General features: G+C 40.0%; 2 protein-coding genes across 2 annotated transcripts in view; one reads left to right on the top strand and one right to left on the bottom strand.

Annotated features, from left to right (window-relative positions):
* Positions 1-344: 344 nt before the first annotated feature.
* fn3krp (fructosamine 3 kinase related protein) lies at positions 345-22506 on the bottom strand. The gene is made up of 6 exons (XM_078400950.1): positions 22177-22506; positions 12554-12705; positions 9735-9826; positions 8428-8510; positions 3575-3697; positions 345-3137 (listed from the first exon to the last, which is right to left on the bottom strand). The coding sequence occupies exons 1-6, from the start codon at positions 22336-22338 to the stop codon at positions 2799-2801; spliced, it is 951 nt and encodes a 316-aa protein (XP_078257076.1). The 5' UTR covers positions 22339-22506; the 3' UTR covers positions 345-2798.
* A 735-nt stretch (positions 22507-23241) lies between these two features.
* Positions 23242-24180, top strand: part of LOC144594456 (ras-related protein Rab-40B) — a 38415-nt gene continuing 37476 nt past the window's right edge. The window contains exon 1 of the mRNA XM_078400949.1: positions 23242-23745. Within this exon, the coding sequence (XP_078257075.1) occupies positions 23604-23745 (142 nt within the window). The 5' untranslated portion in view covers positions 23242-23603. The remainder of the gene's footprint in view (positions 23746-24180) is intronic.

Raw genomic sequence — 24180 nt, 5'->3', positions numbered from 1 at the left:
TGCAGGTACCAAGCATATGACCTTCAAACATTTCCAAAGTTCCTGGAACATAACAAGCCATTGAATGTGCTATGAGGCACAAATAGGTTTACTCATGTTGCGTAGATATACAGTCCTATTTCAGGTAGAATAGCTGTCTTACACTCACCAATGACTTCTTACTGTTTATTATAACTCCCTCCCCTTAGAGCGAAAAAAAATCAATTTGTTCCATATATGTCCATGTTGGCAGTGACATATAATCTATATCCAGAAGATAGAATTCAAGTCGTCAAGTCAAGTTTATTTGTTACATACACATACACGATGTGCAGTGAAATGAAAGTGGCAATGCCTGCGGATTGTGCACAAAAAAGAATTACAGTTACAGCATATAAATAAAGTTAATAAGTTACTATAGTGTAAACAAAAATTTGGTCTCTGGAAAAAGCTGGAGTAACTCCGTGGGATAGGCAGCATCTCTGGAGAGAAGGAATGGGTATATCCAGCCCAAGTCTGATCTCCCAAAGCTCCATTTACAATCTCAATTCCCACTTGTTTAAAAGTGCGAAGTGCTTTATAGGAACAGTACTTATTTTTTCAAATTTCCTTTCCTGCAGTCTGAGCCTTTGCAGCTGAGCATTGTTGTCACCAGTATAACACTAATGTATTATAAGATGAGGTGTTTAAGAAACTCACCAAGTTTCCATCATCAATTATCTCCCCAACTGCCTGTTTGTAATTACTCTTTTCACAAACATTAATGCATGCAGATTGTCTGCATCATTCCAATGCTTATAAGTTTTTTTCTAATCTTGCACATTTTATCACAAGTATATAAAAAATAAATTACTTAAGTGTCAGTCAGGCAGTGTGCATAAAGCATAACCACTAAAGAGGGAAGGATAGGACGACAGTTCTGGGCCAAAATACAGAATAAACAAGCAAAATATCTTCAGAGAAAAGTAGACCAAGGAAATGCAGGAATATAGTTTTCAAGAATTTCACAAACAACAAGAAATAATGACAACATTTGTCATCTCAACTAAAATAAATGACTTCCATTTTATTCATTTTCACTCACATTTACACAGAGAAGAAATTATTTTTTTATCTTTTCATTGTAGACAGTAACAATGAGCACAAAATTTGGACTGTACCACTTAATACTGTACTTAATTTCTGCTCGTGTTCCAGGTGCGACCAGTTTGGAAGGACCATTTTGATGGAGGCTCGTTTGGGCCTTTTTAAAGTACAAAGCAGATTGAATTATGGGTTTACTGTACACTTCTATCATTGTATTTACTAGCATTGTGTAGATATACAATACACATTAAAGTACATACTTGTTTTGGAATGAAGCTGCACAGAACTTGGAACACCTATTTTGTCCAAGGTCTGTGGAGAGTTAAACAACCTCAGCTAAAGCTACAATGAAAAGACTCAGTTATTTCCAGTGATTAAATAGCAGGGAGCAAAATAAGGGTATTGGTGGAAAAAAATCTTACTCATGCCTCTATCAAATCATCTAAACTGGGACTAAACGTTTGGATGTTAAGTGAAGTTTAGATTTTTACCCACGGCAATATCAACAGAAACAAAAAGCTGGAGTAACTCAGTGGATCAGACAGCATCTCTGGAGAAATGGAATAGGTGACATTTCGGGTCAAAACTCTTCTTCAGACCATATTAACTAAGTCTCTATAAGCTAAGCAATGAAAAGCAGCCAACAAGGTAACAACATCACTTTGACTGGACATAAAACTATAGCACACCCTGATAATTTTAGGAATAAGAAATAGAAGATTGATCGGGAAAATAAATCAACTACTTCCTCGAGCAGCTCGTTCCATAAATATCAAATATTTTGCATGAGCGAACCAAATATACTATTTCTTAGCTTGTCGACATCACAACATTACCTGGGACAGAGAGTTATCTGGAGGACGTAAAGAGGTATCAAGGCAATTTGGCAGAATAAGTGGACAAATACATGGCTAATAAACAAAGGGAATAAAAGTGATGGAAAAACGACAAACCAGAGCAATTTAATTCGTTTTATAATTTTGTTTTTAATGTGAGAATCCAAGATTGGCACAGTATTATTCATTCCACTGTTTCTCTCTGGAAGGTTAGAAGCTATCTGAAAACTCTTGGAAACCAGGAGAAAACAATTCTCTTGATAAAAAGTTGAACTGCTACTGAAAATGCTGCCTTTAAAGAATGTAAACAATATTTTAGAGTGCTCCTTAGTGAAGCTGCTTAAGATATATTGATACGTTAGAAAGGAAATACTTTATATACAGTTATTGCTATTTAATTCTGTCTCAATATCTGTATTTATACAATAGAATCAGCTTTCTAATGGAAATCCTCAAAGCGATACACATAATTACTTCTTGTTTGAGATTATTGATTTTAACAATCTTTTAATCAAGAGTGCTATTTGCACTTTTCTTTGCTGTTTCGAACATATGCTGCTAATTTGGTCTTGCGCCAAGATCTACAACTCCTTCCCAGGTTGTCATTTATCTATCAAAGCATACAGCTTTTAAAACAATGTTGAAAATATTTAAACAAAATGAAATTAAATAATCTATAAAATTAGCACATATTTTTCCACCCTACAACTACATTTTTATTTTAAATAGTGAAATTATAACTAAATTATATGTTCTATAATAATGAAATTGTGTTGTTAATATTTTTTTAATTCACATTCCAAAACAAATTTCTTTCTCAGTGAACTTCAAAAGATCAGTTACAGCAAAGATTACATACTACTTTTTGATATAACACGATGATTGTCATTAATAATACTACTTCACCAAAGCTTTCATAATGCTTATTGAGGATCCTCTATACCCCGTCCCAAAGTGATTCCAATGATTCAGGTAATGGAAGAGCTGGTAAAGTTTAACTCGCTCCTCAAACCCTGGAGCTTTGGGGAATTTGTCATGATACGCCGTGTAGAAGGCAGAGTTAAACCCTCCAAATATTCCAGATATTCCGAGCTCATACTCAGAGTGGCCATAGAATGCTGCAGGATCGAAAATGACTGGCCCATCTTCTACTTGTCCAACATTTCCTCCCCATAGGTCTCCATGAAGAAGAGCTGGTGTAATTTCTATGTTGTGAAACAGAGCAGGTATATTCAACTAGAAAGCAAAAAATAAAAATCAACAGTTGATGTAATAATGCAAGAGGCATGAATGTTGTTTTGGAAATTACAGATATTATAGCAAATCTACATGCTTGTTTATCATTCTTTAATTGAGTCCCCAACCACAACTGGGCAAAAGGGACATAACGATTCCCTGAGAAGAGAAGGTATTGAAGGAGGTGCTTAACTGTGCTGCTATCACAGACAATCCAACACTGGATTCACCAGTACCCACTCAGACAGATATCCAACCGAGCAAGGTGAATGACGCATTTAAATGCACAAAGAATTAATCAATCAATTATGGAAATCACAAACAAGCAGTAAGAATCAAAAATATAATTTGCTGCAATAAACCATTTAACTTTTGTTGTAGCATTTAAAATAATGCTTGCCAGGAAGTCAGTGTCAACGATTTGTGGGAAACTGTACCTGGAGCTTTGACCAGAGCTCCCTGGCTTCACGGTCACCATATTCTTTTTCAATTAAATCCATCTGGAACTGAAGTCGTTGCCGAGCAAAGAAATTTACCCAGTCATTCTGCCAGTCGTTGTTCTGAAGAAAAGAAGAGATTTGGAAATGAGATGCCCAAACAATTTATTTTATTTTATCTATATTTGCATTAGTATCACGTAAAACATATCAAATCAAAACAGTCTAAATCCATTGCAATACTGCACAAAACAAAGGACATCTTGAATCAAAATTCGCTATTCACTTTATATTCCTCACTCATTGTTCCATACATTACATATGTATGGGAATGGGAATATTGAGGGAAACACCTTCAAAACTAGCACTAATTCAATCTTTATACTGCACAGAAGAGCTATATGAATTGTCAATAAGGCTGGTTATAATAATCCAACCAACCCATTATTTATGAAATCATATGCCCTAAAATTTATGAACCTAGTAGACTTTAATACTGTACAAATAATGTTTACAGCAAAAGAAAGAACACTTCCTGACTGTATCCAAGGTTTGTTTTCAGTGAAGGAGAGCAGGTATCCACTCAGGGAAAATTATATGTTTGGAAAAAAGAGGGTAAGGGTAAATGTGAAAAATAGATGTGTAACTGTTAAAGGGGTCAATTTATGGAATAGTTGCAACAAGGAATTAAAAGAGTGTAGTAATATGTGTAAATTCAAGAAAATGTTCAAAAATATTATATTTGAAAGATATAAAATATGTGATCAGCATTGAGAAATGACTGACATGACAGAAATGATGTTTCTTGATTATATTTGTGTTTCTTTCTATGTTTTGTTTATCTGCTTCTGACTTATGATGTTGTGTTTTTTTATTAAATTTTGTTTTATTGTTTTGTTTCACTGCTATTTTGGCTAGTTAGGGTAATGCTTTGTTAAGTATTAAGGGTAGGCACAACAAGCTTTGGCTTCTGCCTACACCCTTTTTTTTGCGGTCAGAGAATATCATGTGTGATTATATTGTTTTATTTTTGATATAATGATTTTGTACTATTTAACTTTCACAACTGTATGGTCAATCTGTTGTATTGTATTGACCGGAAAAATAAATAAATAAAAATAAGTAAATAAATGAAAGAATAAATAAATAAATATATTTGCATTATATAAATGGAGTTTCCTTGTTGACAACATATGAAATTTTCTAAAGAGATTTTATAAACAGTTATCGAATCAGCCCAAAGGGGACATCATTTTTATTATTCCAAGCATGTAGAATTGGGAATCTTCAAATAAAATCAAAAGAAACAAGTGGTAATTGATACTTATTTTGCCTTCGTGAAATTTAAATTCCAGTGAATATGCCGTATTTTAATTTCAAAATGGTCAGTTGAAACTCATTATTTCCACCAAAACTGATTTACCTACTAATATTTGCACAGAATGTAAATAACTGATGGTCTTTAATAGCTGCTTCATCAATGACCATCCTTCCATCAGGCATTGTTAATTGCACAATGTTTAATTCTATTTATTACACTCAGTAGATTAAGCTGTCCATGCTTGTATACAGCAAGACAAAGAAAGCATACAGGGGAGGGCTGATGAGGCAGATAACATTCGAACAAAAGTGCCAGGCTCTAAGAGTCTGATCACCCACGCTCAGCATTCATTGACACCATCGCTGCCAACTCTCCCATTGTCAATATTGTGGGGATCATCACTAACAGAAGTGTAAATGAATGAAATGCATATAGTGTGGCTACAATAGGTGGTCAGAAGCTCAATATCCTCCAACAAATGACACTCCAAAGTCATTACGATACAATACGATAGAACTTTATTTATCCCAGGAGGGAAATTGATCTGCCAACAGTCATAAAATGCAAGATACATGAAACATGAAATTAAAGTGATGAGTGGAAAGGATTGGGGATGTGCAAAAGTTGGGGGGGGGGGGGGTGAGAGGAGAGTCAGTCTGCCCTACGACCAAAGAGGGGAGGAGTTGTACAGTTTGATAGCCTCCAGGAAAAAGGATCTACTGTGGTGTTCTGCACTGCATCTTGGTGGAACAAGTCTGTTGCTTAAGGGCCTGTCCCACTTAGGCGATTTTTTAGGCGACTGCCGGCGACTGTTAAAGTCGTAGCAGATCGCCAAAATTTTCTTTTACCCGATGACAATGACCACAACAATGCCAAATCAGGTCGAGATTACACCGTCTTCGGAAACATTGCGAAATTCCCACGCTGTCAATGCTTCTCCGGCGTTCTAATTTTCGCTGAAATCACTGACAAGTCGGTAAGTACTTGAGAGGTTTGAAATATAACATCTTGCCCGGGTTACTTGAGAACCAAGCTTCATGGTAACAAGGCATAAACTGGATTGACTTCCAGTTTAAGCAGTATTAAGAAATTTAATTTTAAAAGTGGTTAAATGGATTTTTATGCAGAGTGTGGGCATTCTTTGAAAATGTGCGGGAGATGCATATCTGGTTTTTGGGGTGCATATCTGGGTTGGGAGCCTACTTTAAATGTAATCGCTGATGGCCATAAACAACACAAAAATTCCCGCACTTACCTGACCGTCAAACTGTCGCCTCCAATCTATCTGTCAAATGTCCTGACGATAAATAAATTGGTTAAACACAAGTATTTTATGGTATCTTGAAGTGACTTTACTTATTTTAATATTATGTGCTTCTAAATGCATCTAAGAGAAACTAGCAAACCTGGGGACAGCATGCGACAGCGCCCGCAATAAGCAACGATACCTGGCGACAAGCCAGCTGTCGCCGAGAAATTTCACTCCGGTTGATTTCTCAGCGATGCACTGAGATCCACTACGATTCTTGGAAGACTCCTCACGATAATGCCCGCGACACCCCGGCGAACTGTCGGCGACAGCCTAGTCGCCAGCAGTCGCCTTAAAATCGCCTAAATGGGACAGGCCCTTTAAGGAACTCCTCAGGTTGACCAGTGTTTCGTATCACCATGTACAAAGAATAAGTCAGGAGCATGATGGAATACTTGCTTGGATAAGTGCAACTCCAACAGCCCTGAAGCTGCTCAAGACTGTCCAGGACAAAGCAACATGCTTGATTGTATAAATATATATGCATTATATATTCTCTACCACTGGTGTATCATGTGCGCACTGTGTACTATCTACAAAATCCAGTGCAATTACTCATTATACTACTCTGACAACTTCTCCCAAAAACACGACTTCCACCACAAAACTCAATAATTGCATTAGGAAGACTACAGTTTCAACTCCAGTCAGAATATGCAATCCAGCATAAATTTGAATTCAATAGCTTCAGCTAATTGCTTTCCACATATGTACCAAAGCTGCCCAGTTTGGTTGGAGGTCATGCATTTGTAATATTAGCTTAGTTATTCCTCTCTACATTAGCACACGGTGGTATGGTGGCATAGCGCTAGAGCTACTGCCCCTATAGCACCAGAGACCCGGGTTTGATCCTGACTACGAGTTTGTACATTTTCCACATGACCTGCGTGGGTTTTCTCTGAGATCTTCGGTTTCTTCCCACACTCCAAAGACATACAGGTTTGTAGGTTAATTGGTAAATTAATTTACAATATATGTAAAATTGTTACGAGTGTGTGTAGGGTAGTATTAATGTGCGGGGATCGCTGGTCGGCATGGACTGGGTGGGCCAAAGGGCTTGTTTCCGCATTGTATCTCTAAACTAAACTAAACACACCCTGACCCGTTTGTCGACCATTATTTTGCTTCCTTAGATGCTGCAGAATCACTGAGTTCCTCCATTTGTCTGGATTTTGCAAACACTAAACATTAACAGCTCATCACCAAAGCAACCCTGGTTTCACCTTTTCTTCGCCCTGCCTTCATCCTCTAACTTAAAAACAACTCTCTTTCCCATTTGACAAAGATTATTTAACCCAAAATGTGAATTTGACTTCTCTTTCCACAAATGCTGTAGGGCGGCACGGTAGCGCAGCGGCAGAGTTGCTGCTTTACAGCGAATGCAGCGCCGGAGACTCAGGTTCGATCCTGACTACGGGTGCTGCACTGTAAGGAGTTTGTACGTTCTCCCCGTGACCTGCGTGGGTTTTCTCCGAGATCTTCGGTTTCCTCCCACACTCCAAAGATGTACAGGTATGTAGGTTAATTGGCTGGGTAAATGTAAAAATTGTCCATAGTGCGTGTAGGATAGTGTTAATGTAGGGGGATCGCTGGGCGGCACGGACTTGGTGGGCCGAAAAGGCCTGTTTCCGGCTGTATATATATGATATGATATGATATGACCTGTTGAACATTTCCAGCTTTTTAAGTTTTTATTAGATTTCCAGCACTATTGTTTTTAAATTCCGTGCTTCAGATCAGTTCTTTTGTTTTCTGTTCACTGATGGTAATATGTCAGAATCCACAATGAAAATAATTTAATTTCTCCATTTTATTGAATTATTTTGATGATATTAAATGGAAGCCCCATCAACACCCTCTGATGAACACAATGGATTCCATGATAGGAGCATGGGCGAGCTTCTTCAAAGTACCAATTAACACCATGTCAGATAATTAAAGCAGATTATTTTGGTCATTGCTTTTGATGACATTTTGGGGCCATCCTATACACTGACCGATTAGCTGTCACATCCTCTGAATGCACTTTAGAAACATTTGTGTTTCACCCGAAGCAGATAACACGTCCAATGTTATAAAATGCATAATATGATGATTTACCAGGATATACTGTGCACATTTCATTTTTATATACACACTACTTCATAGCAATTCTTGAAAACAATGATGTGTGCACATTAAAGTTCTAAATGTGCCTAGAGAGAAAAAGATAAATCAGCCTACCTGTGGAATGTAACCACAGCAGGTAATGGTATGAAATCCAAACTTGTCCACATACTGAATTTCAGACTGCCCTGGCCCCTTGCCTAGCTCAGATAAAAAGTAATACATCTTTTAACCAATGGCTACAACACATGAAAAGTAAACAGATGCTCATCTCAACTCATAATTTATTCTCTAACTGTGCATCCTGCACCTCTACTGAATCGTTATTTAGGCAACTGTAAACTGTGTTCACTTAAATTATTTTTATATATACACACACGTACATACAAACACACACACATACACAAATATATACACACACACACACACAAATAGATATATAAATAAAACTTGAACAAATGGAGTAAACCTTTGCTCAAAATATCCATTCCATGATACCTCAAATAATAAAACTAAAACATACACTTCAGCGTTACTATGAATTGGATATGGTTTCAGGAGGATGTGCAAAATCCTTCACTCAGCCCATGTGAACCAACCTGATCTCCCGGTTGCTGGACACTTTAATTCTCCTTCCCATTCCTACCCAGACCTTCTGTCCTCGGTCTCTTCCATTGTCAGAGTGAGGCTAAATGCAAATTGGAGGAACAGCATCTCATATTTTGCTTGGGCAGCTTACAGCCCAGTGGTATGAATATTGATTTCTCTCACTTCAGGAATTCCCTCTCTATCGCTCCCCCACCCAATTCACACTAGCCTCTCATTTTCACCCTACAAACAGCTTACAATGGCCTGTTTGCGTTATTATCGTTACTTTCTTGCAGATCTTTCATTCACTGTTATCTCTCCACATCACCGTCTATATCTCTTGTTTCCCTTATCCCTAACCAGTCTGAAGAAGGGTCTCGACCCGAAACATCACCCATTCCTTCTCTCCACAGATCCTGCCTGTCCCGCTGAATTACTCCAGCTTTTTGTGTTGATCTTCGTGCAAAATGCTAACCTTTCCAAAGGTTTCATAAAACATACATTACATCAATGGACCCTTGCCTATTGAATGGTAAGTTGCATTATTTCACATTACACAACTGCACTATTTTCTCAGATAATTCTTCAGAGATGAATCAGTAAAATAAATGCCACCCGCTTAGAGGCACAATGTACACTTAGTCCTTAACAGGTCAACATTTTGCAGGATGTCCGATTCTCTGGACTTGGAGAATTGCAAGTTAAAAAAATCTCATACATGACGTAGCCACAAATTTAAATTGATGTCACGAAGATTTAGAACCCCAAGTTGCATTATTTGACATGCTGAAGTTTCTTACACATTACTGAGTTTAGATCAAATGTAAGTACTTTACCAACAGTCTGCGCTTCTTTTTGTTGCCGTTCCTTAAGTTTTGCATTATGAAGATGCAGATCTCCCAGTTTTTCTCCCAATTTAGCCATGTATCTGGAGAAGAAATGCAAACAGCAGGTTTTCCAACAACGTTTGAAATAAGCAAACCAAGCCACAACTTACAATTTCATCTTTAACAAATCATGCTGCAAATCAATTGACATCCATGTTGATTGCCCTTATGGTATTACTTATAATACACAGTAAATCACTAAAGGATAAGATTTTTAACCATCCATTGTCTGGTATGTGTGTATTTACCATAACACATGCTTACATTTTCAATTGTAGTTTAAAAAAGTCTTCTGCTTCCAGTTCCACGATGACAGGAAAACGAACAAACATATTTTTTGTTTCCACCTCTAATTTTGCCCAAAACTGAACTCCAGGCTTAGCCTACAAACTGATTCAGTTCCCCAACTACCACCAAATTACTGCTCCACGATTAAAAAAAATTAAAAACAGCAAGAATTGTGAAGTCTGAAATTAGGTCAAAGGAATGCAGTTCTTTGCAGAATAGAAGCAGAAAATTCTCAAAAATACTGAGCAGATCGGATCTTCAACATGAAATTTGAATTCTGGTTTTCATGCTGCAGATGCTACCTGACCTGTTCAGCATTTTCAGATTTTATTATTGCTTCGCAAGGACCATATCAGATCTAAAATTTTAATATCATAATTATATAATACAAATATAAATTCAGAGAAGAATCCTGAAATTATTCTTGATACCCAGATAACAACGTGAAAATTAGTTTGGGATGAAATCATACCAGTTGGGTAAAGAAAACACAGGTGGGATTCTTTCGACCCCCAAAATGTAAACAAAGCATAATGGAGGAAATATCAAGAACATGTTCAAAATTAAGATCCCACGCCGAAAAAAAGAACAACAAAAAAATGCTGAAGATGTTCAGTACATCACGGCAGCATCTAAGGAGGCCAAAAAATACAAAACATTTCAGTGAGTGATCTTACAGCAGAATTTAAGATTTGGGACCAAGATAGATCATGAACTTAAGGGCCTGTCCCACTTAGGCGATTTTAAGGTGACTGCCGGAGACTAGGCTGTCGCGGGCATGATCGTGAGGAGTCTTCCAAGAATCAAAGTGGATCTCGGCGCGTCGCTGAGAAATCAACCGGAGTGAAATTTCTCGATGACAACTGGCTTGTCGCCAGGTATCGTTGCTTATTGCGGGCGCTGTACCAGGTTTGGTAGTTTCTCTTAGATGCATTTAGAAGCATATAATATTAAAATAAGTAAAGTCATTTCAAGATACCATAAAATACTTGTGTTTAATCAATTTATTTACCGTCAGGACATTTGACAGGTAGATTGGAGGCGACAGTTTGACGGTCAGGTAAGCGTGGGAGTTTTCGTGATGTTTATGGCCATCAGCGATCACATTTAAAGTAGGCTCCCAACCCAGATATGCAACCCAGAAACCAGATATGCATCTCTCGTACATTTTCAAAGAATGCCCACACTCCGCACAAAAATCCATTTAATCACTTTTAAAATTAAATTTCTTAATACTGCTATTAGTAAACTGGAAGTCAATCCAGTTTATGCCTTGTTACCGTGAAGCTTGGTTTTCAAGTAACCCGGGCAAGATGTTATATTTCAAAACTCTCAAGTACTTACCAACTTGTCAGTGATTTCAGCGAAAATTAGAACGCCGGAGAAGCATTGACAGCGTGGGAATTTTGCGATGTTTCCGAAGACGGTGTAATCTCGACCGACTCGGCATTGTTGTGGTCATTGTCGTCGGGTAAAAGAAAATTTCGGCGATCTGCTACGACTTTGACAGTCGCCGGCAGTCGCCTAAATAATTGCCTAAGTGGGACAGGCCCTTAAGTTTCAAGCAACTCATCATTGATATTCTAAAAGTACAATTCAGCATATTTAAAAGGAAGTAATTTAGCAGTATTATGTGTTACCAAGTTGACTCAAAGATCTGATATCATAAACTGAGAATATGTAGCTTCCATGGCTCTAATGGTTCAGTGAGGTAACATGGTCTTTGGACAGATGGATGAGATTACATTCAGCAGGAACACAAAATAAGAGATGGAATGAAAAAGCAAGAATGAAATTCTTTCAGCTTCTTATTAATATTTACCTGGAAGTATGGTTTCAAAGGATAAGGCAAGAATGGAATATAGATACGTTTGAACCCATGATAGAGTCTGGTGAAAGTACACAATTAGAGGCTAAAACTAGACTTACCATTGAAATTGCTCTTTTACTTAAAAACAAAGAAAATGGAAGTGTGACATAGTTCAACAGCAGATGACAAGTTAGCATCGTGGTTAAACCAATTTCTTCATTATATCCAGAGGAAGACTTTATATCCTGAAACAGGAGTCCAATCTCTGTTATGGTAACTGGAAGGTTACATTCAAGAAACTTAATTAATTGACCTATAAACATCCTCTGAAGAAGGGTCTCGACCCGAAACGTCGCCCATTCCTTCTCTCCCGAGATGCTGCCTGACCTGCTGAGTTACTCCAGCATTTTGTGAATAAATACCTTCGATTTGTACCAGCATCAGCAGTTATTTTTTTACAAACATCCTCTTGTATGGTCCCTTGGACAATTAGGCACAGACAAGATATTCTGTTTGTTTTCTAATGACATTTCCTGAACAACCATTAAAAAATCGTCTAAACTCAAATTTTTCCTCAGAAACACTTCTTTTAATTCCAATTATTGGCTTGTACAGCTTGCAAAAATGTTGACAAGAAAGAACATTTGAATGTCCAATTATTATAGCTTACTTGCTTGAACTGTGAATATCCAGATGCTCCATAATAAACATCGATCCACCATCTGACAGACTGGTCACTTTCATGGGCCTTGGCACCTTAACGGTGTTCGTTTTCAAGATGGCCTCCAGACTTGCCATTTCACCATCAAACATCGTTTTCGCCTGTTTCAAACAATATGGAGAGTGAGACTATGACCAAAAACAATATCAAGAATGACTAAACAAACCATCACACCAACAAATCCCAATGTTGCAAAAAATTAAAAAGATATCAGTCTTTGCATCCCACATCCATTAAGTGGCGCAGCAGTAGATTTGCTGCCTTATAGTGCCAGACCCGGGTTCGATCCTGACTACAGGTGCTATTTATACGGAGTATGTACGTTCTCCCTGTCACTGTGTGGGTTTTCTCCTGGTGCTCCAGTTTCCTCCCACATTCTAAAGACGTGCAGATTTGTAGGTTAATTGCCCACCAAGAGTGTAGGATAGTATTAGTGCACGGGTGATCGCTGGTCGACGTGGATTCGGAGGACCAAAGGGCCTGTTTCCATGTTGTATCTCTAAACTAAGCTAATCCACACAATGTCACTACCAAGAACCTTGACCAATGCATGCCATTCAAATTGAGTCTGAAGAAGTGTCTTGACCAGAAAAGTCACCCATTCCTTCTCTCCTGAGATGCTGCCTGACCTGCTGAGTTACTCCAGCATGTTGTGTCTACCATGCCATTCAAATGCAGGATCAATTGTTTGCTAGGCTTTCATTAAAACAGAAATCTGTTTCTGATAGTATTTGCAGTTTACAACATACTATTTCTCTATAGCGCAGATTCGCAATACCTGCCTTTTATGTTCATTTCCATTTGTTTTCAACACACATTCATACAGAATTAATTCAATGCAACAATTTTACAATTCTCAATGTGAGAAACCTAATGTAACACTCCTAAATGTGTTTTGTGTCCTTTTTCAGCTAGCAATTCAAAACACTTAACAATTACATTTTTCTGCAGTGATATTTCAGAGCAAGGATTCCAATATTAAATTATCTATTTTTCTCAACTCCCCATTGATTACAAAGTTTTTACAATAGAAAATCAGAGCTGAATTACAAGCCACACATGCAACCTTGCACCTTAATTCGTGTGTCAGTTCCATATTTTAATTAACACCGAGTGAAAAGGTTTCTGCTGACACTGGGTGAAAAGGTTTCTAAAAAAGCGTAGTCTACTTATCAACAAAACATTACCGTAGCTCTGATCAATGACAAGCTAAAATTAGCTGACAATAATTTACAAGCCATAAATGTGAATTCTCAGGCTACACAAGTGCCTTTTCCGTTTATTTTCTCCCGTGACAATGTGTCTTGTTAAGTTCTCAGAGAAGTCAAGTCAAGTCAGTCAATTTTATTTGTATAGCACATTTAAAAACAACCCACGTTGACCAAAGTGCTGTACATCTGTTTAGGTACTAAGGAAAAAATGAAATATACAGTAGCACACAAACATAACAGCACATACAAAACAGTTCACAGCGCCTCCTCAATGGGCCTCAAATGCTAGGGAGTAGAAATAGGTTTTGAGCCTGGACTTAAAGGAGTCGATGGAGGGGGCAGTTCTGATGGGGAGAGGGATGCTGTTCCACAGTCTAGGAGCTGCAACCGCAAAAGCGCGGTCACCCCTGAGCTTAAGCCTAGAAGTACTTGTGAATCTAATTGTCACTCCAGCACAGACTTGCCATTCCTGAGATCGTCTTCCCTTCAATGAGGTAACCGTTTTGCAAGAAAAAAAACGTAGTAAATATAAATTCCATTTCTTTCATCTTTACCAACACTCTAATGAATGTGTATAACAGAATTACAGCTCTAGTTTATTTTCAGAGAGAAAGACAATTTCCGGTAGGTATTTTGGCAAAAATGTAATTATTTCTGCAGCATTCAAAGAGGAACCTTGGCATCAAATACAATTATGTCATCAGACTGCTGAGTAAGTTGGAATCACACACTCTGAAAAGAGAACAACTTCTAAAACTTTTAAAAGTGCTAAATAAAAATATAAGCAGACACTAGCAAGGTCACTGTTTAAGTAACCTTTTAAAATCCCTTACATTCAGAAATATCAGAGGGGGAAATACAATATACAAAAATGAAATTAACTTAAAGGGGGCAGACTATTAAACAGTAATTCAGCTTTAGAACAATATTAGCAACTCAGTGCATCTACTCACTATCCCGCGGTCTAGGCTTAAGCTCAGGGGTGACCGCGCTTTTGCGGTTGCAGCTCCGCAACAGCATCCCTCTCCCCATCAGAACTGACCCCTCCATCGACTCCTTTAAGTCCAGGCTCAAAACCTATTTCTACTCCCTAGCGTTTGAGGCTTATTGAGGAGGCGCTGTGAACTGTTCTGTATGTGCTGTTAGGTTTGCGTGCTACTGTATGTTTCATTTTTTCCTTAGTGCCTAATCAGATGTACAGCACTTTGGTGAACGTGGGTTGTTTTTAAATGTGCTATATAAATAAAATTGACTTGACTTGACTTAAAGGTATGCTTTGAGAGACTGGTGATGGCACACAATAACTTCAGTCTTCAAGCCAGCATTGATCCATTGCAGTTTGCCCACTGTCGCAAGAGGTGCACAGCAAACACCATCTCCCTTACCCAAAACCCATCTTTGGAACACATCAAGGGCACCTACAATGAGACTATAGCTCCACTTTCAACACCATAATCCCATCCAAGCTCGTCTCTAAACTCCTGAACCTAGGAATCAGCATCCCACCTCTGCTGCTGGATCCTCGACATTTTGACCCACCGAGCAGTTCGGATCCCAAAGATGAGATGGAGTACAGGGAGATAGAGTACTTAGTAACATGGTGTCAGGGCGACATCTTCTCCCGGAAAGTCAGCAAAACCGAGGAGCTAGTTATAAACTTCAGGAAGCATGGTGGAGTACATGGCCCAAGCAGCACCAATGGTGCCAAAGTGGAGATGTTTGAGAGGTACATGTTCCTTGATGTTAATATTGGCAACAATCTGTTGTGGACCAACCACATTGAAGCAACAGCTAGGAAGGCACACAAACTCTTGGACTTCCTGAGAAGCCTGTGGAAATTCGGCATGTCTCCATTGTCTCTTACAAATTTCTACAGATGCACCAAAGAAAGCATACCTTCGGGATGCATAACAGCTTGGTTTAAGAACAGCTCTGCACAAGACCCCAAGAAATTGCAGAAAGTTTGGATGGTGCACTGTCTATCACAAAGACCAGACTTCCCATCATTGACTCCATCTACAGTTCAGAATGCCTCGGAAAAGCAGCCAACATAATCAAAGACGTCCTACTACGGTCATTCCTTCTACTACGTGCTCCTTTCAGATAGAAGATACCGATACTTGAAAGCGTGCACCAGTAGACTTAGGAACAGCTACTTCCCCTCTGTTTTCAGGCTTCTGAACAGTGCTTCCCTAAGCTAGGGTGCAGTCTGGTTTACCTCTACCCCATTGCGGGTATTACACTTTGACTAAGGCTCTGGTCTGCTACAATGCTGAGAACTATATTCTGCACTCTGTACCTTTCCCTTTGCTCTACCTATTGTACTTGTATTTAAGTTTGGCTTGATTGTATTTATGTAGAGTATTATCTGATACGATTGGATAGCATGCAAAACAAAGCTTTTCTGATTGAGTGATGCCAGAACAATCATGCTCTAAACATTTGCAAGACCAAAAAACCTTTTGTTGTATTCATTAGGGGAATGCCAGGGATCAAACTTATCTTCATTGTCATGATGGCGGTGAAGAGGCAACACTTGGGTGTGCATATCTTTGTATATCTGTTGTGGCCCCAGCACAACTATGCCAGCCCACAAAAAGCTCCATCAACTCCTCTACTTTCTTAGAAGATTGAGGAAATTCGATATGTCAACAAATACTCTTTCAAACTTTTACAGGTACATAGTCGACAGCATACTGTATGGTTCCATCAAGGCCTGGTTTGTCAACTTAAACACCCAGGAACGAAGGAGACTACAGAGAGAGGGAGACACTGCCTAGTGCATCACAACTACAGGCCTCCCCACCATCAAAGTGATTTATAGAAAAAGACGCTACTTCAATAAATCAGCCAATATCAAGAAATACCCACACCACCCTGGGCATGCTCTAATTTTGCTCCTACCGTCTGGAAGAAAGTGCAGGAACCTGAAAACTGTGACCACCATGTTCAAGAACAGTTTCTTCCCAGCAACCATAATGCTCTTGAACACGACATAGCACTAACTTCACCAACTATGATTTCTATGACCCGTGATTTTGGTGCACTTTGGAGTTTGTTTTATGCACAATTATAGTTACTTAATATTAGAATTATGAATTTATTATATTTTTGATTATTATATATTATGTGTGTGTCACGGACATAGGCCTATTAAGCTGCAGCAAGTAAGAATTTCAGTGGATAATTGAGAATTTCAGTGGATAATAGGATAATTGACTACTTTATTTCACATTTAAAAATCTTTGTGCTCACATTAGTTTATTATAAACAATTGAACATTGAAATAAAATATATCCAACATGCATCATAAGATGGATTTAGATGGGATACTGATAATGTGGAGGTGAACTCAAAGTGGAAGGGGCTGAAAGAAAGGTGAAGGTTCAGATGGTGACTAGGGCTACACAATCACCATGGTAGCTTGATAACAACAAATGATGGAATATATCGTCAGGTTAGGAGATTTCAGTGAAAAGATAGACATGACAAGGTTAAATGAAAATGTATTTATGTTATAACATAAAGATTAATTTTTTCCCTAATTGAATTAGAGCAAGATAAAGATTTAGCACAAGGTTATTTCTGCTAGCTAGTGAATTGGCGATGAGACAGGATTGAATCTTTCATTGCGCGCTGATGGCAACAATTATGTATATCATTAATTAAAGCTGAATAAGCACTTTAAAATAAAATTAACTTAAGAGAAGGAAAGGACAGATGATGGGAATTTAAAACTCTAGCTGCATGACTTGCACAGGGAGACATTCTGCAGGCCAAATGGCTTCCTCCCCGTACTATGAGTACTGTAATTCAACCTTGCAGCCACCTTTAATATTTTATGCCACTGTTTCCTTCATTTTTGTGATATTGATTCCTACGTCTAAAATTTCACAAACACTGGTTTAAGCCCCCCTAGACGGTAAACATGAAGCTAGATGGTAAACATGGTACATTTTTCTACACTTGAAATCAAAATTTTACACTCACCTAGCATGCACATTGGTATAGATTTAATCACTGGAAAGCAAGGAGGACATTGAGTCCAGTTGTGTACATATGCTGTTCTTTCTTGCAAGAGTAGCCACTTTAACATAGAATAGCGACCAAATTGGAGATTTCCAGTTATGATGTTCCGCAGTATATCTTTATCAAGTATTTTTCCAATAATTTCCCTCAATCCTGATCCATTTGGCTTTAATGCCCATCACCCCCGACAGGAATATAGTAACACGAGGAAGAGAAATGCACTCCAACACGTTTTAAAGCAGAGATATACAGACAATGCAAAGTTGTTGTATTTTATAATTACCCATACATTTTTGCCATTCCTTTATGTTTTGACATGGCATTCTTGTACTGATTTGATTAACGATAAATTTATAATTGGCACCAATAAACATGGTAGAAACCTGCAGGTGGGCTCTATTTCTTAAATTCTGAAACATGCTTGAGTGAAAAAAACATTAATTCGTTGAAATTACCATCAGAAATCTTTTTAGATAATCAAATAGATTGATTAGACAGTTATGGATTCTAAGAAGCATTTGCACAATGTGATACTGGTAGATATTTGCACAGACATTTAAATAATTAGTGGCGCATCTCGTATCAGTCAGAGGTGGTCAGGGTTCCATACCCCAGAAATAATACTTTGGATTAACATGGGTTTACAAACAATGTGATTAAAATTATCTTTTGCATCTTGTAAATGTTTACTTTTGAAGCATTCAGATAGTATTTGCTAGGTAACTTTGTATTGGAAAAATGTTGGTGAGACCCACTCATATTCACGCAGGGCATGCTGCCTAGGAATCAGCAATAAGAACACTGATTAATCTTTCTCTTCCCGGCCTAGAGGTCATATGTAGTTCTGGGAGCAGCGTGGCTCAGCTCATCAATAAATCATTAAGGAACTTTCTTGACCTGACTAACTGAAAAATGTCATGATGAAAAAAATCATGAAAGGAATAGAAAGAACAAATGTTAACTTCAAAGCAAAGTCTTATTTTAAATGAAAATCAAAAACTTGCAGGCATTGGATATCTGAAATTTAAAAAATCATCTCAGTTTTTGTTCATTTTCTAACTACTCCTATTAATCCATCACCAATGAGCTTCATTTTATCCCCATGGAATCAAAGATTTCACCCTGTCGAGGATATTCCCTTTGTTCAACCATCCCTTCCCCCATGTTCTCTGCAATTCAAACAAACTTGTTTTCTGTCTTGGACACAAAGTGCTGGAGTAACTCAATGGGTCAGGCAGCATCCCCGACACCCTTCTTCAGGCTGATTGGAAATGGGGACGGGGGGGGGGGGGGGGGGGGGGTTGAGAGGCTGAGAGGCTACCTAAAATTGGAGAATTCAATGTTCATACCATTGGATTGTAAGCTACCCCAGCAGAATATGAGGTGCTGTTCCTCCAGTTTACATGTGACCACTCTGGCAACGGAGGAGGTCCAGGACAGAAAGGTTAGTATGGGAATGGGAAGGAGAATTAAAATGGTAGGCAACCGGGAGATCCAGTAGGCCTTGGCAAGTGTTCAGCGTACCAATTCTGACAAAGCATCTTTGTCCTAAAATAGGACTCCACACTTGGAACAGTGGATATAGTAGAATTAGCATTTTGCAGCTGTATTACAATTTAGCCTCCTGCTTTTTCTTAACCTGAAATATTTTACAAGATTTTTCTAACATCTTTTTAATTGATGCTCAATAGCTTTAATAAATACAAAATTGTCTTAACTTTCCATTTGATATTCATTATAGTGAAAAAACCTTGTCACAACGGTGAATAAGATTATTAAGCAATGTGTGGCGGGCCGAGCCACTTTGGTCTCAAACCGTCGTTCGTCGAGCTCGAGCACTCGCGTGGACCGGGCGTGATCTGGGCCGACCAATCAATGCCAACCTGGGCGGTCCGCTGGCAGTGTGCAGCGGACGACGGAGCTGTATCATTTAAATATTAAACTGAGTGTTTATACAACACGTGAACCTCTACAAATGTGCTTTTTCTCAACCTCATGTTGACTAGACCTTCAAATATTGGCCTGAAGTATGTAAAAATGAATGCAATTGTCCAGATTCTTCTGCAAGTATCAAAAGACAAAATAAAATTGTTTCGACAATAATTGGTCTTTTCCATTTTACTGGAACACTTTCGTTTATTGATGTTGGCCGGTGGAAGACGATGATAGCATGATCGTGCAGTCTCATGTCTTGTGGGATTGAGTGTGGCTCACGAGGCCGATGTGCGAGCCACACACACACGGGAGCAGTGGGGGCACATGAAGGTTGCTGTGGGAGGATTAAGGGCTGCAGCCTTTCTCCTGTCTCTGGCATCAATGAGTCAGCTTCGGCGATTGTCTTCGAAACCTTCCTAGTGGTCATACGCCAGCCAGTCCTGTTACTGCCGCTGGTTTTCAGTTCTTTTGGGGTTGGCCTACGTGTTGGAGGTGGTCCTTGATGCAGTCTTTGAACCGTTGTGGTACAATTGTCAAACAATCCACTTTATTACTTTCAATATATCACCAGAGATAGGAAGTGGAGTGAGAAAACCTCCAGAAATACATGACTAATACATTACATGACTAATGTTGTCAAATTAAATGTGTCCATTCAGAAAAAATCTAAGCCTGTTCAAAAAGTTGATTTTACTACTGCTCTTTAGGATCTTTGTCCTATCTGGAAGTTTAACTCATCATATTAATCATTCTTGGATAAAAATCTTATTATCAAAATCTGTTATTAGATTAAACTTATACCTCCATGTATTATTACCATATTTAATATTGCTTTAAAGTTTTCTCTCCACTACCCCATTTCCCAATTAGCTTCAAGGTTTCAAGGCTTCAAGGTCAATTTATTGTCACATGTCCAATTAAGGTACAGTGAAATTTGAGTTACCATACAGCCACACTAAGTGAAAAGCAATAAGACACACAGCCACATAAAATTAATGAGATTGAAAAAAAGTTTCCCCCAACTCCCCCCCCCCTCCTCAATCCCCACATAAAACAAACCAAGGAACACTAAAACATACTTTTAACACATACTTAAAATAACAAAAACAGAAGAAAGGACAGTCTGATGGCGAGGTAGCCATTGCTGGTGGTGCCAAATCCCTTTTGCAGGTTGTTGTTATCAAATTATATCCCACCCTCGAGTAAAGAGCAAACTGCTGAAGGAACTCAGCTGATCAGGCAGCAGCTGTGGAAGGCATGGACAGGCGATCCTTCTTGAGAAGGGTCTCATTCCAAAACGTCACCCATTCCTTCTCTCCAGAGATGCTGCCTGTCCCGTTGAGTTACAACAGCTTTTTGTGTCTGTGAAGGGTTACCTATCTATTCCCTCACCAGATGCTGCCTGACCGCTGAGCTCCTCTGGCAGCTTGTTTTTTTACTCAAGATTCCAGCATCTGTAGTGTCTTGTATCTCTATATTCCTCAAAGTTCATGGCTCTTTACATAGATATGAGCAGCCTCTTGTCTCTATATTCCTCAAGGTTCATGTCTCTTTAAATAAATATTAGCAGGCTCTTGAACTTTTATATTCCTTAAGGTTTATGTCTCTTTACATAGATATTAGCAGCCTCTTGTCTCTCTATGTTCCTCAAGGTACATGTCTCTTTACATCGATATCAGCAGCCTGAAGAAGGGTCTCGACCCAAAACGTCACCCATAGAGCTCAAGAGGACCATCGGAACACAGCTACCAGGGCACCTACAACACACAATGCCTCAGAAAAGCCACCAGCATCCACAAAGACTCTTCACACCCCTGCAACAGTCTGTTCGAACTTCTACCATCGGGCAGACGATACAAGGCCTTCTATGCCCGCACCTCCAGACTCAGGAACAGCTTCATCCCCAGGGCCATAGCTGCTATGAACCGGTCCTGCTGAGCCGGATGGTCACATCGCACAGTGATCCGGCACAGATCTACTTGCACTTTATACTGTTTTAAAACTGTTCTAATTTGTTTCATTGGGTTTTTTAAATTAATACTGACTAGCTAATTAAATTATTGCATCGTAAGGGAGGCACATTCCCAATCTTGTTGTACCCTGTACAATGACAATAAAGATATATTGTATTGTATTCCTTCTCTCGAGAGGTGCTGCCTGTCCCGCTGAGTTACTCCACTCCAGCATTTTGTGTCTATCTTCGATTAAAACCAGCATCTGCAGTTCTTTCCTACACATATTAGCAGCCTCTTGTGTCTCTAAATCCCTCAAGGTTCATGTCTCTTTACAGAAGCTATGAGCAGAGCGGCCTTTGTAACGGAGAGAACAGTCGCGGCCCTCCTCACCACTCACACACCATGTCAACATTCACACAACCCAGAAAGCAAATGCATTAACCTGGTTTTTATGATTGACTTTGACAAAGACTCTTCCAGAATCCGTTTCATAGCTCTGCCCTTGGCTGATACAGCCGCCCCCCGCGAATCCCAGCGAATTCAACCGAGTTGTATTCAGCTCCCTCTTCAACACGCTCTCCATCTTCATGCCGGGGCTGCCCATCCGATCGCCTCAGAGTCGCCAATTGATCGCCTTTTGCTCACACACATCCCACATCATTTCATTGCAAGCGAGGAGTTCAACGTATTGTTTTCAGAACTGCTGTCAGATTTTTTTATTGTGGGATTTTTGTGAAATTGAAAGACATGAGCGACCGTTGGGTGAGTGGTTGGGAACTACAACCCCCAGAATGCAGGTGGTGGCGAAGCCCCGGGCGGGCGGGCGGGCGCGCTGTGTGAACAACACAGATGGGCGGGAGTCGGGATGGGAAGGGCACTAGGTGATAGACAAGTAACTGGCCCAACAGCGGAGGAGACTGTTGGCCCGCCCACCTCTCTCGCTGACCAATGAGGGCAGCGTCAGGTCAGAGTGGGCGGCAGCGGAACGAGGGGGGAGGGGAGAGGACATTGGGTGATTGGCAGCTGCAAGACCCAATCGAGGAGTAGAGTGTGAGGGACCGTTGTCCCGCCCACTTCCCTGAGTGACCATTGAGGGAAGGATTAGGGCGCAGTGGGCGGCAGCGGGGCGGGGGGAGGGGACATTAGGTGATTGACATCTACTGGACCCAATCGTTGAGTAGACTAGGGGAAAGCAGTGGGAAACCAGTTCTCACGCTGACCAATGAGAGCAGCGCCAGGCTGCGGGGCGGGGGGAAGGGGAGAGGACATTGGATGATTGGCAGCTGTACGACCCAATCGCGGAGTAGAGTGTGAGGGACCGTTGTCCCGCCCATCTCCCTGAGTGACCAATGAGGGCAGCGCCAGGGTTAGAGTGGGCGGCTGCGGGGCGTGGGGGAGAGGACATTAGGTGATTGACATCGACCAGGCCCAATCGTTCGGCAGACTAGGGGAGGGCACCTCTCCCGCTGACCAATGCAGGGGCCGCCAGGGTGCAGTGGGCGGCAGCGGGGCGAGAGTCGTGTGTGTGTGTGCGCGCTGAGCCGGCTTCATCCCGGCTGCAAAGGGCGTGTGGAGTCGCAGCGGACAGAAAGATCGGAGAGCACAATATCAATGACAACGCAGAGTAGTGGGCTATTAAAAAAAACACATTTATGTGGAGGAAGGACAGGAGGCGCAAGGTTTTTATTTTTGGTTTTGGACGACGAACGGTTGCAGCGCGAGCTCCTCCTGAGTGAGGAAGACTCTGGAAAGTGGATGGTGGTGGTGGTGGCGCAGGGCGAGTTGAAACTTGTTTGATGAATTTTGACTTGTTTAACGAAATAAACTGCTGGCCAGTTCGTTCCAGTATGGAGGGTGGCGTGTGAGAGGATGAGCAACAAGGGTAGCCCGGTGAAGTCTTACGACTTTCTGCTGAAATTCCTGCTGGTGGGTGACAGCGATGTGGGCAAGGGGGAGATCCTGGCCAGCCTGCAGGATGGAGCCAGCGAGTCACCGTACGGCTACAACATGGGTGAGCGCACACACACACACACAACCCCCCCCCCCCCCCCCCACAAACACACACACAACCCCCCCCCACAAACACGCCTCAAATAACATGTTTACTGTTCCAGGTCGCCAGCCCCATGTTAATGATCTCACATTTTAAATGGTTTTCGCTTGAATTGGAAAGGCGTAATTTCTCCACGGCTATGAGAATTGACCATTTTTGTTTATCTCGTACCTTCAAATCAAAGATCAAATATTACACAGTTGTTATAGATTAGGACGGAGTGTCTTGGCATTTTAAGGTCTCTTATAGGATCGCGTTATTATGAAAGATTACACTGCAAAGGAACGATCTTTACGCCCTGTAATAAAGAAGCTAATTGCAGCACAGACGCCGCTGTTGTAAAGGATGGCTTAAGTGCATGTTATAGATTCTCCTTGATGCTTTGAATCGTAT

This window comes from Rhinoraja longicauda, chromosome 6 (genome assembly GCF_053455715.1).
Source record: "Rhinoraja longicauda isolate Sanriku21f chromosome 6, sRhiLon1.1, whole genome shotgun sequence".
NCBI classification, from domain to species: domain Eukaryota; kingdom Metazoa; phylum Chordata; class Chondrichthyes; order Rajiformes; family Arhynchobatidae; genus Rhinoraja; species Rhinoraja longicauda.
Note: the sequence above shows the minus strand (reverse complement) of the source record. Positions and strands in the feature narration are given on the sequence as shown.